We start from the raw sequence: 14,243 nt of genomic DNA, 5'->3' as shown, positions 1-14,243 counted from the left end.
GTTCCTCGGCGGGGCAGGAGCGAGGGTCCCGCGGGGCCAGCTGGGCTCCTCGGCGGGGCAGGAGCGAGGGTCCCGCGGGGCCAGCTGGGCTCCTCGGCGGGGCAGGCGCAGCGGGCACGGAGCCGCCCTCGCACCCCTGCGGGCAGAGCCAACGCGCTCGTACAGCACGGGCAGGGCTGCGCTGGCTCATCGCAGCCCCTTCTCGCCCGGGGTCGCAGCATGTGCTGCGTCCTCCACGTAAAAATCTGAGAAGCGTCGAATGCGGCTTTGGCCTCTTCAGGCTATAGGTAAAATTGAGCACACGGGTGCTTTCCAGGGCAGCTCGAGTGTCTGGTTTTTGGTTTTATTTAGTTGTATTTTATATCTGTGTATAATAAAGATAGGTTATATATACCTATTATGTATTGTAAAAGATATATATTCGTATGCTTTTTTTATTTTATTTAAATTTATTTAGTTAGATAACATGTTTAACATTTGTATGAATATATTTCTATTTTTTCTCCTGGGCTGTCTTGTACACTGTATCTGTGTACCTGGCTGGGTTTTGTAACACCAGCAGGCGTAGCCCCACCATGGCAGGGTGTGGCCAGGACTGGATTCCTCTGCTTCTTTTTAAAGACTTGCCTTGCTGGTCTTCTGGTCAAAATGCAGCACTTTGGAGGTTAAATGAAAAATGCCAGATTATTAATTTTGTGCCAGATCTGTGACTTGCAAATGAAAGCTGAAGAGCTTATATAACATTTGCTGTGGAATGAAACAAACTGTGCATTTCCTTTTATGCATCTCAGAATATCTTGCATATGCCACTTCTTCTGTAAATACAGTTGGACAACCACATTTTTTAAAATTATCTGGTTATTTGACCTGTGGAAGTGCTAGGTGATCAGCAGTGTGGTTTCTGTCCTTGGTGCCTGTGGCATCCTGCCCTTGTCAGGCCCGTTCACGGGTGTGAGGTGGTGGAGCCAGTCAGGGGCCATGGCTCTGCTTGCTTGTCAGACATGGCCTTGGTGAAGGAGGGCAAGATGAGTCAGTTGTGGCATTCTCACATGTGGCTCTGCCATATTATATAACTGAGCAGTGTAGAGTACCTTTAGTCCTGCTCTCTGTCATATGTAGTCCCTTGCAGTGTTGATATTGGAAGCAGATTTCCTCCCTACACCCCTGTTCCAATGTTTGTGGGTTGGGGAAGGTGAGGCTCTATATAGAAGCAAATGCTTTGAAAAGCCATCCTGGCGTTCCTATAAAACCTGATGTTTGTAGCTGTGTATGTCACATGTCGGCACATGCCTAGCTGTAATTTTGAGACAGTCTTTCATGTTTCCCTGTCTTTGGGAGGGGACTGGGGAGGATCCTTATCTTAAGTGTTATCCCGCATTCTTAATTCAAGGGATTGTCAAGCGTAGGAACAGGCTGCCCAAGGAGGTGGTGGAGTCACCATCCCTGAAGGTGCTCGAGGAACAGCTGGACGTGGCATTTAAGGGTGTGGTCTAGTTGACAAAGTGGTATTTAGGCAAAGGTTGGACATGATGATCTCAGAGGTGTTTTCCAGCCTAAATGATTCTGTCATTTTCAGCCCTCAACAATGGAAGAGAGACACAGTTTTTGCTTTCTTCAGCTAATGGCAACTTCATACCTTTGAAATGGACTGTGACAGAATTCAGTGTTGTCCTTTGCATTGTGTCACGGTTTCTCACCATTAAGAATTATACTTTCTGATGCAATAAGCTCTCCTTATTTTGGGGGCTTTTGAAACAGTTATTGCATTGTTGTAAAAGAGCCTGTAATGCAGGGCTGTTATGAAGGATAACTTGTATGACTTAGTGGAGAAGAAATGCTCTTGTGAACAAGACAATTTAAGAACTTAGGCAGAACTAGGGCTCTTCTAATTTTTGATTAATAAATATCAAGCACCTTCACTTTTTAAATGTTTATTCCTTTTAGCTTGAAGAAATGTTTCTTGTGTGATTAATGGTAGGAATTAATTAGTTGGGGGAATTGGTGACTTAGATTGATCCATGCACATAGTGACAGTTTTCTTAACAGAAGTGTTAATTATTTTCATTGGGAAATAAGTAGAATATGTGTTTTGTTTAGGTAGTTAATATTTTTCCATGGTAGCAAAGAGGCTGTTGTGTAGTGCACATCTGGGTTTCATCTTATATTTTTATTCTCTCTGTACTTCTGGCCTTGGTGAGAAGATAAACAAGATGTTTGTTTAGGATTTTTGTATAAAAACAGCCTTGTTTTAGTTAAAGCTTTCATGTGCAAAGGGTAATAATGTTAGTGTGCTTGGGTTGCCTTGAAGTTTTTTCTTCATGATTAAAATATAGTTAACAAGTCAAAATTAGGATTCTCTTTTGAATTTTCCCCTTACCCCCCATCTAAATTTCACATACCAACTCCTGTATTAAGATGACATGAGACAGGTATATCTGAATTTGTAGCTCTGACTTAGCTTCAGTCATGGTATTTATCTTGGTAGGTAGGACCCCTTTGGTGCCAGTTGTTTACACATCCAACATACTATAATAAGCGATATTATTATGAAAAACTAGCTAAAAGGGTTTCAAGTGGACAGCATCCTAGGGCATGGGTGTAGGGTGGATAGGTGTGGCGGCATGTTTGGAGCCAAAGCCTGCAATTCTTGTAGTACAAATTCTTGCTAGATTTCAGACATGAGTCTTAGACAACCCCCAGCACAACTGTGCCTTTCATGCATGTTTTAGAGCATGTCACTGCCTCTATATTCTTGAAAATGATGTTTTATGACTCTTTTTGCACAAATGGAGTGATTTCTTCCTCATGACACTTGTGTGTATCCTTTCTTCTAGTGCAAAGGCTACAACTTGGTTGTAGGACTCTGGACTTGGGATTTTAATATTCTTGTAATTGGTAAAAGTTATAGGAATCTCTGAAGACTTTTAGCTATAGGTATTCCACTACTCTGCCTCCTGTGCAGCTGAAGAGATGTCTAATGTGCTTTTTGGAATAAATCCTCTGTGCCTCAGGCGGGTATCAACTGTCTTCACACACCACAGTTCCTTAGAAATAAGGAACATCACCTAGTGGAAACATCACGCATCTACAAGGGGAACATATTTTTCTTTAATATATGTTGTTCAGCTTTGTCACTATCATTTTACTGTCATGTATTCCAGCTTTCATCAGAAAAGGAGATGAGAGGAAATTCTGCATCTCTAATTAGAATTTTCTCCAAGCTGACTTCAGTGCAAAAACTGCTGGGAACCCAACTCGTCAAATGCTTTTGACAACGCAAGAGACTCTGTATTACAGGGCTTTTTTTCCTTGACTTTTCTCAAGGAAATAGTTCAATGTGAGACTGAGGTCTGATACCATGTAAAATTACAAAGTCATCAACTTTGTGTTTGAATTAGTTAAGCTTTTTCCGCTCTGTGGAGAAAAGTTATGAAAAAGTCATAAAAATTATGCTGCAATGAAACAGGGCATGGGTTTTTCACATGTTGTAGGGTGATTTTAGCATTAACAAAAGGAAGATTTCTTGTGAAAAATATTGAGCTCCCAAGGTCTAGAAATGCATGCATAATGGTTGCAAGTTTTGAAAAGGCAGCTTGTAAACACTAGAGCTGACCAAAAATCTTTTATGCTTTTGGACACTATACGTGACAAGAGTCACACTGATACAGCTAACAATCATTATTACTTTTATCACATTTCATACCATTTAATTTATATCAGGGCCTAAGCTTGTTTTGGATGTGTTATTTTATGTAATTACGGCGTTTCAAATAAATTTTGCTTTGCTTTCCAATGTGTCATCAGCTAACATCTCAATTTCTATCTCTGTAAGCCTGAGTTTACAAAATACCTTTGCTTAGAGGACAACAGCCTAAAAACTTGACCATGAAGTTTACTTATTCCTTTAAAAAGTCACTGTAGAAAGCCTTAAACCTAAGTAACTTCAGTGATTATCCTCAGCAAGTTTGCTTATGGCATGAAGGTGAGCACTGCCATTGATACAACAAGGATGGGATGCCACCGAGAGGGACCTGGACAAGCTTGAGAAGTGGTACCACGAGAACCTCATGAAGTTCAACACCTGGCTCAAGGCAGTCCCAGATACGGCTGTGGACTGGGAGAGGAACTCATTATGAACAGCACTGCTGAGAAGGACTTGGAGGTTCTGGCAGACAGATGCTGAACATGAGTTGGCAATGTAGCAATATGCTCCTGAGCCCGGAAAACCCAACTGTACCCTGGGCTGCATCCAAAGCAGCATGGGCAGCAGGGCAAGGGTTGGGATTCCTCTGCTCTGCTCTCATGAGACACCACCTGGAGTGCTGCATCCAGCTCTGGAATTTTTAGCACAGGTCAGATGTAGACCTGTTGGAGCAAATTCAGAGGAGGGCAACAGAGTTGATCAAAGGGAGGAAGCACCTCTCCTATGGAGACAGGCTGAGAAAGCTCTGTTTGTTTAGAGTGGAGAAGAGACATCTCCAGGGAGAGAGGTGATGCCTAAAAGGTGACTTTGTACACAGGCAGGTAGTGGTAGAACAAGGGGTAGCAATTTTAAACTAAAAGAGGGGAGATCTAAATTGCATGTTATGAATGCATTCTTTACTGTGAGGGTAGTGAGGCATTGGGAACAGGTTGCCCAGATGAGCTGTGGATGCCTCGTCTGTGGAAGTGTTCATGACCACACTGGGTGGGACTTTGAGCAACCTAGTCTAGGAGAAGGTGTCCCTGCCCATTACAAGGGGCTGGAACTGGATGATCTTTCAGGTTCCTTCCAACAGAAACCATTCTAATAATGAATGTTTTTCTAAAAAATAATAAAGAATGTTTTTCTAAAGCCATTCTAATAAAGAAGTTTCTCTAATAAAGGCTGTGAAGAGTTGCTCATCATAGAGTACCAGCTCATGGTAGACATAGAGGACATACACATTGGGGTGAGACGGCTTGCCTCTCCAGGTTTACAGTTACCACATTTACGTGCTTCTGATGATTCTGGCTTCCTTTGACTTATCTTCAGAAGTATTTTAATTTCCATAACTCATAGTGATATATTAAAAAAAAAACCTTAGAAACACACACACAAAAACCCCTCAAAACTCAAACCTACAGTCTTCTAGAGGTGAGAACAAAGGAAGAAATGTGATTGACTATCTCCATTACTTCATTTCTATCAATGAAAGACCTTCTGTATTTAAAATGTTGGGTTTTTTTCAGTAAAGACTTGTGGTTCTTTGTATTTTGGGTTGATTTCATACTGTGTATTTGCATGCCAAAGTCCAAATGTAGATGCCTGTGTTACTTCTTGCTGACTCCTTTGCTGTCTTGCAATAACCATACAGATGTAATGCAAGTTTGCATAAAGGTTTTGAAAAGTATTAATGGCATTTGTTAGTCCTCCCTCCACACAAATTGCTGTGATTTAAATGTATAAATATGTGTAATTGTGGAAATACAAGCTTCACAAATTCTAATTTTTTATTATAATGTTCTTCATTAAAAAAAATCTTTGAAATTATGTAAATATCTCAGCTTTCTATATTGATAGCAATGTCTGAGATTCTCCTCTTTGAAATATAAAATTGTTGGGCTGTTTTCCTTTTGGAGAAAGTTCTATCTTCTGATATGTGTCATTCCTTTTGCATATTTGAGTTCTTGAAGGCTGAATTTAGTTGTAACTTCAGTATGCTCATGAGATTTTTTCTGGTCACAGGCTGTCATCAGCAGCTAACTTTAGCAGGTTATTGCAGGTAAAACAAGGAAAAACAGGCTAACAGGCTGGTTTTAACATGGATAAGAGGAGGGTCTTTTTTCATTTTTAGCTTTATTTTTTACTTTTTTACTTTTGCTGAACTGTTTGGACAGAGTATATTTCCATCTGTCTTAGGTAAACCTTAAAATACTTCCAACTCCTTGATTTCTGTATGCTGTCAGCTGCAGGTTCTGCAGACCTTTCTGGTCTGTTCTGCCTCTCTCACCACTAACAGGAGCAGTTTAATGCAATGCCATCCAGTAAACAACTTGTAATCCAGGGTGGAGAAGGAGGAAAGCGTAGTTACATTAATTGCCTGTATAAAAACCATTAGGGTTGTGAAAGCACACAGAATCTTCCAGTGTAGCTCAGCTGACACTCTTCAAGGCCACGTAGTGCTTGCTGTAGTACTTGTATCCTACCATAGCTCATACTGTCACTGACAGATCACTGATTTCTCACATCAATGTTGGTGATAAGCAGTGAAGCGTGGAAGCTGGTCAAACTTCAGGAATCCAGGTGATAAAGATCATGGTAGAAATACATGAGCAAAGTGCAAATCTTCACTGTACAGAGACCCTGTTTTCTTTTTCTTTTCAGCTCTGCTTCCATCACCTTGCACTGATGTATTTTCTTGTCTCCTTTGCTGTTCTCAAGTTGCCTATGTCAGAATTGTACAACCTTGCCCATTAGCTAACCAGTGTGTCAGTAATGCTTTCTCATTCTCTACTACTGCTTTCGTAGACTCCTTGTCTATACCATAACCAGGATGTTCAGAGTGTACATTCTGAGCCTTTCCTTGCTCACAGCTCTTGGAGTCTTGAGGAAACAGTATGTGCTTGCTGCTGTTGGTTCCAAACCAGGAGTAAGGAGCTCAGCCTCTGGCATTCAACTAAAGAGGGTTGTTATTGCCTTTATTTTTTAACATCCTTTTCTTGTAGGTTCCTTTTCGACTTACTCCGCTATTTCCTTGAACTCCACGGATCTTTTCTTGACATTTCATTAATCTGGATTCTTTGCTTTCTGTCATCGGCTTCAAGTGTTGGAAATTTTAAATGGAGACTCTATGCTAAATAGAGATGTGTTTAGCATAGGCTGCTACTCGTCATCCACATCTCTGTATTGCATCACATTTTCTTTGGCTGGGCTAAATGCTTACGATGCACATCTGGCATGCTATTCAAGGAATTCCAAGTACCAGATGAATCCCAAGGCTGGAGCTGGCTACCACAGTATCATGTTGTTACACATTTGTGAAACCAAAATTGCATTAATCTCTTTGATTGTAGTGCCAAATTGAAATTTCTTGTTTAGGCCCTTTTCCAGTGCTGCACAGTCTTGTTTTTCTGGTTTCTCCTTCCCATTAGAGTGTTTTTCTTTAACTTTTCTTGCCTATGCAAGTTTTCATGTTTATGAATGTTCCTAATTTTGAATGTTCTTTGTTCATATAAGCCTTTTAGCATTGATGTTCCTGATGCAATCATGGGTATTTGCAAATCAGCTATGCCTTAATGTATTCTTGTGCTGTTTCTGAACATTTTAGTGAAATGAAAGTGAAGACTGAATTATTGTATGTGGGTCTGTCCTGGTTTATCTGTCATAGAGGTATTTGTCATTGTTTTTTCTTCTTTTTGTAGCCAAAAAACCCCACTAAATCACTTTTTACCAAATACTTCAAAGCTCAAGCATACATGGACAACATATGTGTGAAATCTGCATGCGAGTCTTTGTCTCCCCTTTGTCATCCATTCTTTGAAACTGTACTTTTGATGTTTGGGTTCTCGTAATGCCACTAAGCTTTATTTCATCTGCTCATATTCAGCATAATTTTGATTGTATCAGAATTAGTTATAGTTTTTAAGTAAAAAGGCTTTATTTATTCTTTAATGCACCTTGCTCAGATAATTTCACCAAATGTTCAGCCAGCAAATTATTTCTGTTAGTCAGAATGTAAATTAGAGGCTGACGCACTTGCCTCATCAGCTTACAAATTAAGCAGTTAATCAATTTTGGTGTGATATTCCCCCATGGGGTTTGTGTTGCTGACTCACATATGCTCAATATCTTCTCCTTTCAACAACGAGCAGGAGTACAAATGAAGCTTGCTCCCAGCTGAGCATTCACTGGTCACGGCATTCCAAATCCATCAGTCAGTGTATCCTCCTGATAGATATTATTGTCTTATTGCTCCTGGTTACCTCTTTCCTGAGCAGTGCTTGAATACAAAACAGAAAATTAGATATGCATACTTATATGCTAATAGTGAAGACAGTGCTACAGGGTTATTACGTATGTTAGCGATGGTGTAAACTGAACACGGAAATTCTGCTTATGTCTAAATATTTCATACAGTATTTTTGTTAAAAAGCAGATATGTCTATATGATTTTTTTCAATAGACTTGCGATATTAAATGAGTTTCTAAGGAACTAATTTTATAGTCCAAATGCTAAGGCAAGCTTGAGGGAGAAGAGAATAATTTGACAGATGAACAGAAGTTGAAATAATTTTTGAGGTCACAGAAATCCCACTTACAAGTCTGTAAGTTTGTAGAGTGAATAAAATAAATAGAAGCAAAATTTACTCCTCTGCCTTTACTATAACACTTATTTTATTTCTATTATATTTTTGGACAAATGCCACCCTTTCATAGTGCAAATCTCCATGTCATTTTTTTTTTTAAGGTGAGTAGTTTTGAATTGTCTGGCATATTTGTGCTATTTTTGATTTATTAGGGTTTTTTTACTAAAAAAAAAATAATTTACTTTGCCTTTGGACAGAATTTTATGGAATTGATTGATCTAAAATTATATGGTATGAGTCAAGCCTCAGCCATACCATATATACACAATATATAGAACTATTAAACTTGGTCTTTTTAGTGTTGATTGTTGACTCTGTCCTTATGTAATCCTGAACTCTGCCAACAAAATCCTGAATGTGGCACAGCCCAAGAGGGAGAGTCAAGCTTCCCCCTTTCCATGGTGATAAAAATGCTCTATTTCTTCTGCTGTTTCCAAAATGGGAGTCCAGCCAGGCCTTATCAGTCATCAAATTATACATAATTGAGGTCAGAGTGTGGATTTGTTTGTGATGTTTTGTTTTTAACCAAGTCATCGGTTTCTCAAGGCTCCTGTAGGCATCCCACCAGTTCTTTAGTATCTACACAACGTTATGGAAGTAAATAAAGGAACTCAAAGTGAGCTACTGGGGAAAGAATCATGGTTACTACTTCAAGTAACTGTGTTGGTTTGCAGCATGGAATTGTTTAATCAGGTGGCTTATTCATCTGGCCCACTGTTAAAATCTGTCTGCCATGTTTGCTTGCCAATTAATGTCACTTTAATTTTCATACCTTCTACTGTCTAAATGTAAATCTTACTTGCAGCCCTTCTCTACAAGGTGTAGCTTTGATCTCTTCAGCTTTGGCATGTTCAACCTCTTTCTTTTTTTCTTCCCTTTTTCCCTCTCTGTATTTCTATTGTGCTTTAGAAATATCACCCATTTCTTAGCTTCTGAAAGTGCACAAGTCTAGCCACATGCAACGTAACTGGCAAAACGCTGTTGTCAAATCCACCTGCTGTGTCTTAGTCCAGAAAAATAATCCTTCATTACTTCAGTCTGTGGCAGGAAGGGAAAAAGCAAGGAATAATGGAGGAGTGAATTCCTGTAACTACCTAAGGAATGCAGAAGAAATAATAATGCATGAAACAAGTGATACGGGGAGAAAGTGAAGTTGCTGATGTTGGTTTGAAGATGGGAAGTTAAGCTTTCCTGTGCTTGCTGTTGTAGTGTACAGCTAGATGAATGTCTCTTCAGTTTGTCCATTCCCTGGTGATAAGGGTACCCCACTATGTGGCACCAAAACTAAAAAAACAAAAAAACAAATACCTTTTAGAAAGGTTAGAGTGGAAATACCTAATTTTTAATTTGATTAACTGATGCTATTTTTCCGTGCAAAGTTTGTATTTTAGAATGCAGGTTTTTGACTCCTTGTGCAGGAAAGTCATAGAATGGTTTGGGCTAGAAGGAAAGAGGACATCTAATCCAACCACTCCTGCAATAGGCAGGGACACCTTTGACTAGAGCAGGTTGCTCTGAGCAACCAGATATGTACTGAGAGGTGAAGAAACAATGAGGTAGTAACAGTATTACTTTTCTTGCTCCTGAAGTTCAGCTTTAAATTGTCTTCAATTAATTAGTAGCTCTTACATGCACAGTGACATGCACAGAGTTTTTTGTGGTAACCATCAAATCTTTCTGAAGCAATTCTGAATCTGAAATCTGCATATGCTTACAAAAACTGTAATATGATTTTATATTTTTCCCCACTCTATTCATCCTATTTGCAGACTTTCAGGTCTAAAACACCTCATTTTCTCAATGGATTTAGTTAAGAGAGATTTAATCTGTATGAAACACAAGCTGTTTTTTGTTTGTTTGTTTGTTTTTGTTGTGGTTTTTTTTTTTTTTTTACTTTTTAGTAGTAGGAATAATAATTGGAGAAGTTTCTCTAAATTCTGAGATTAGCCAGAGAGAAGCAAAGGGGAGGAGGAAATGCATTGGGCAAACAAGGAAGAAGAGTATGATAAGAGAAGTTGATTTTATTTCTCTAATCTAGAAGCTGGATAATGCTTGTTTTTGCTCAGTAATGTTTTGTGACTCCCCAGTGTTTTCATCTCCCCAATGTTTTTTTATCTCCAGTGTATAGGTCTTATTTTAATTGATCATGTGATCATTTTCTTGATCACTTTGCTAGAAGTCCTGCATGGTCAGGCACATAACTATCCATTTTATCACAGTCTAATCTTATTGAAGCATGAGAAAAATGAAGTACCATGAAATGTGTATTTTGGATAGACTGGGCAGGTGACCCTTCCCAGACCTCTAGACTTGTAAAGTATCTTAAGTGAAAACTTACATACTTACATTGAATAAACACGTACATATAATTTTATAATTATATAGTTATATAACATATATATATATATATAATGTATATAACATATATATAACATAATTATATAATATATAGTTATGTGATTCTGTGTAAGTTTATATATAATATAAACTTTCCTAGAATTGTTCACCTGATTTTGGAAATGGACATGCACTGTGTATTACAATGTTAATGGTTATTTACAAATTATAATATGCTGGCTTTATTCTTTGCACCTTCTTGAGAAGACTGTTGTTGCAGTATGCTTTTTGAGACTGCCTCAATTTATCTCTGTACAAAAGCAGAAATCTTGTTTTTCTTTTACAACATGCTGGTCATGTTTGCCCTGTGACCTTGAAAATACAGTGTGAAGTACAAACATCAGAAGTAATGGAAACATTTGCTCCACCCCAGGTTGTTAATCTACCGAAAGCACTCATGAGTTCATGCTTTATTTGAGTTACACTGGCCTCTCCTCTTGCCATGTAGGCAGGTTCCAGCCTGGGGAAGCCTTCCAGCCACAGAAGAAATGCATGTTCAAAACTCCTGCAAGCAGTTTGACAATTATAGTACTGTAACAGTCAGAGAAAATTCACATGCCAAGAACTTTTCAGAATATCCTGAGATCTTAGAGCTTCACCTTCTCCTATCCTTTCATGCTCAGGGTCTTGACTATTATCTTAATTTTCTGAAAAGAGAAGGGAGTTCTCTTCTAAAAGAGAAGTTTAGAGTCTGTTGCATTCTATACATTTCCTTTTGTTCTCAGAGAGATATTTCTGGACAGCCTTCTGATGAATGATGTCACTTCAGACTCTCCAAGGTTGTACCTGCTACATCTTCACCAAAGCCAGATATTGCTGCAGGCTGTCTCAGAAAGCACTAATCCAGACATTCAGCTGTCAAAATCTTATTCTTGGAATCTTCCTTCTTGCCTGGAGAACATACTACAGGAGTATTCATCTCTTCGAAAAATAGAGGTCTATCATCTTCTAGTCAACGGAGCCTGGGCAAAAACCTGGCTGTCTTGCTGCTATGCACTTCACTTGGTCTGAGCTGAATTGCTCTCTAAACTTCATTGATGTAACCTCAAAATGCATTTAGTCCTCACCTTCTTGGTTTTGGGTGGAAATGTTGCCCAGAGTGAAGAGATGAATGAATATTCAGAGAATGTAAATTTAAAAAATAGTCCACTTTTGACTGAATGTGTTTTCTCTATGCACAGTCTTTTTTATATGTTTGTGAATTTAGGAACAGTAGAATTTTATGGAAATGCTGTCACTAGTTTTTTTCAGAGATGTGATGTGAGACTAGATGCATCTTTGATCTGGCAGTTATATTAATGTGTTACCTGGATGGTTTGGTTTTGATAAACTTGGAAATAGTGAGTGTTGTTATGACCAGACCAGGAAACAAGAATACTTGAAGTAGCTCTGAGGGATTTTAGTAGATGGAACAATCAAGACTAATTCCTGTCTCTTTAACTTCACTAGGGCTTCTTTTTCACAAATCTACAAGGGAAACATTACTATTCTTACATAAAATGGTATTTATAATGTTGTAAAATACTAATAATTTATAATACTCGATTCTGTCTAGTTGTTAACTAGTGACAGGAGATCTGGTGGATCAAAATGGAATAAACACACTTCCATAGACTTTATGATCTCATTGGTTTGGAGAGTAGATTTCAAGATTTTCTGTGTTTGCTACTCTGGAGCTTTATAAAGTAAACATAACTTATCTCTAATCTGTGCTTTTTCTTCAGTTGAAATACATGAGTGTCTTATGTTAGATCACATTGGAAAGAAAATCCTGATAAAACCTTCAACAGGAAGTAGATCTGTAAAGGAAATTTCTTGGTCTGAAACAGAATTTTGTTCACTTTCAGAACATGCCACATGTTCAGCTCTGTAAGAGAAGAGTCCTGAAGAGATATGAAATTTTAATGTTCATGAGTCAGCAGTTGCCAGTTGCTCTGCTGTTTGAAGGACAGCAGAGTTGATGGTGGTGTAGAGAAGAGCAATTAGAGTGGTCAATGATGGAGCAACTACCCTGAGGAGAGACTAAGAAGGCTGAGACTCCTGAAAGAGTGGAGCAGGCTGGGGGCTTTGACTATTTGTAAAAGCATGAAGGTAGTAGATAAGTTGAATGCATTAGGTATTCACTAGAACTTGTGAGACTTCAGCTAGGAGGCATTCACTGTTGCTAGTAGATTAATTTAAAATAGAGCACATATTTCTTTAAGGAGGAGGTGAACTGCTGCTGCAGGAATTCCAATGGCAGAGATTTAAAAAGGCAAATCTATAAATAAATAGTGACAGGAACAACTAAGGATGTGAAACACCCCTGCTGTTACCAGTGTGGATTCTGAACTCCTGCAAGAGGAAGAGATAACATACAGGAATCAGGCTTGTGTGTTTTATTAATTGGTATCTTCAGTTAAAACTATCAGAAACAAAATGTGGATCTGATGCAGAAGATAACTTCTTATATTCATTTGTTCCGAGTTAGTTTGATTTACTTTGTATTTGTAAAGAAACACTTTTCCCATACAAATGATACTGGGGTTTTTTTTATATGAGATACCCTAAACTGACCATTATTTCTTTCATGTTTTACAGTGAACAACCCTATACCTTCCAACCTGAAGTCAGAAGCTAAAAAGGCAGCTAAAATACTGCGAGAATTTACAGAAATAACTTCCAGAAATGGACCAGATAAAATCATACCACGTGAGTAAAGAAAATGTTTTGATTCAGCTGAAACCTTCAGTGCTCCCTGTGTTGCACTCATGCTGTCTTTACCAATTCCCTCTGTTTTCACTGACCACAACTTAGAGATGAATGAAAATTTTGGGTGCCATAACTTCTTTGAAAATATTTCAAAAACTTTGAAAATATTAAATACAGGGTTTCAGTTTGCTGTATTCTTGGCAGATGTTACTTACTGGGAGATCTTTTGCATGTTTACTGCTACAAGGTACCTGCACTGTAAGGCTTCCCCCAGGATGGATGGACTGTCTCATGCTCAGCCCTGTAAATGTATGTTCTTAAGAGAGAACCTAGAATAGTAGCTCTAGCTCTTGAATATCTGTGTTGATTAGAATTAGCTAGATGAAAATAAGTTGAAGCAAAGAAATCGGGGTGCTTTTCCTTTTGATACTAGTTCAGCACTCTTATTTGCGGCTGTTCTCTTTATTTTTACAATTGTTACTCTGTGTTTCTCCTAGTGTCTTCCAGGTGGAGACATAGTTGTCAGCTATTTACTGCCTGTTTTTCGTTTATCTTGCCAAGGGTGCTCACACAAAGTGTGTGGCACTAAACAAACTCATTCTATACAAGCTAATCAGAACAGGTGAAGCAGTTGTGGCAGTGCATGAATTGTCACAGGTTAATGTGACCTGTAGCTAGGTTTGAGGTTCTCTGTGGTGGAGGCATCATGATCACTTCAACTTTTTTTGCAGTTTTCTTTAAGCTTTTGCTTTGATTATTTGACTCTTGTGTTCATACTTGTTAAATGTTGAGTTTTGTTTTCCCCTTCTCTTAGAACTTCTCTTATG

The 14,243-nt window shown here is 38.5% G+C and overlaps 2 protein-coding genes across 4 annotated transcripts in view; one reads left to right on the top strand and one right to left on the bottom strand.

The window, feature by feature from the left end:
* ACP1 (acid phosphatase 1) overlaps positions 1–221 on the bottom strand; it is a 20,727-nt gene extending 20,506 nt beyond the window's left edge. Inside the window, exon 1 of the mRNA XM_033512932.1 lies at positions 38–221. Coding sequence (XP_033368823.1) covers positions 38–221 — 184 coding nt within the window. The remainder of the gene's footprint in view (positions 1–37) is intronic.
* The window catches only part of SH3YL1 (SH3 and SYLF domain containing 1), a 47,934-nt gene continuing 33,835 nt past the window's right edge, over positions 145–14,243 (top strand). The window contains exons 1-2 of one of the 3 annotated variants that reach the window (XM_015621534.3): positions 145–287; positions 13,306–13,416. In XM_015621534.3, the coding sequence (XP_015477020.1) occupies positions 260–287; positions 13,306–13,416 (139 nt within the window). In that variant the 5' untranslated portion in view covers positions 145–259. Of the gene's footprint in view, positions 288–13,169; positions 13,191–13,305; positions 13,417–14,243 lie in introns of those variants that run through there. The other 2 variants (XM_015621536.3, XM_015621538.3) reach the window with 2 other exon arrangements.

Source organism: Parus major, chromosome 3, assembly GCF_001522545.3.
Source record: "Parus major isolate Abel chromosome 3, Parus_major1.1, whole genome shotgun sequence".
In the NCBI taxonomy this organism is placed as follows: domain Eukaryota; kingdom Metazoa; phylum Chordata; class Aves; order Passeriformes; family Paridae; genus Parus; species Parus major.
The sequence above is the reverse complement of the archived record's forward strand: the minus strand, read 5'-3'. Positions and strand labels throughout refer to the sequence as shown.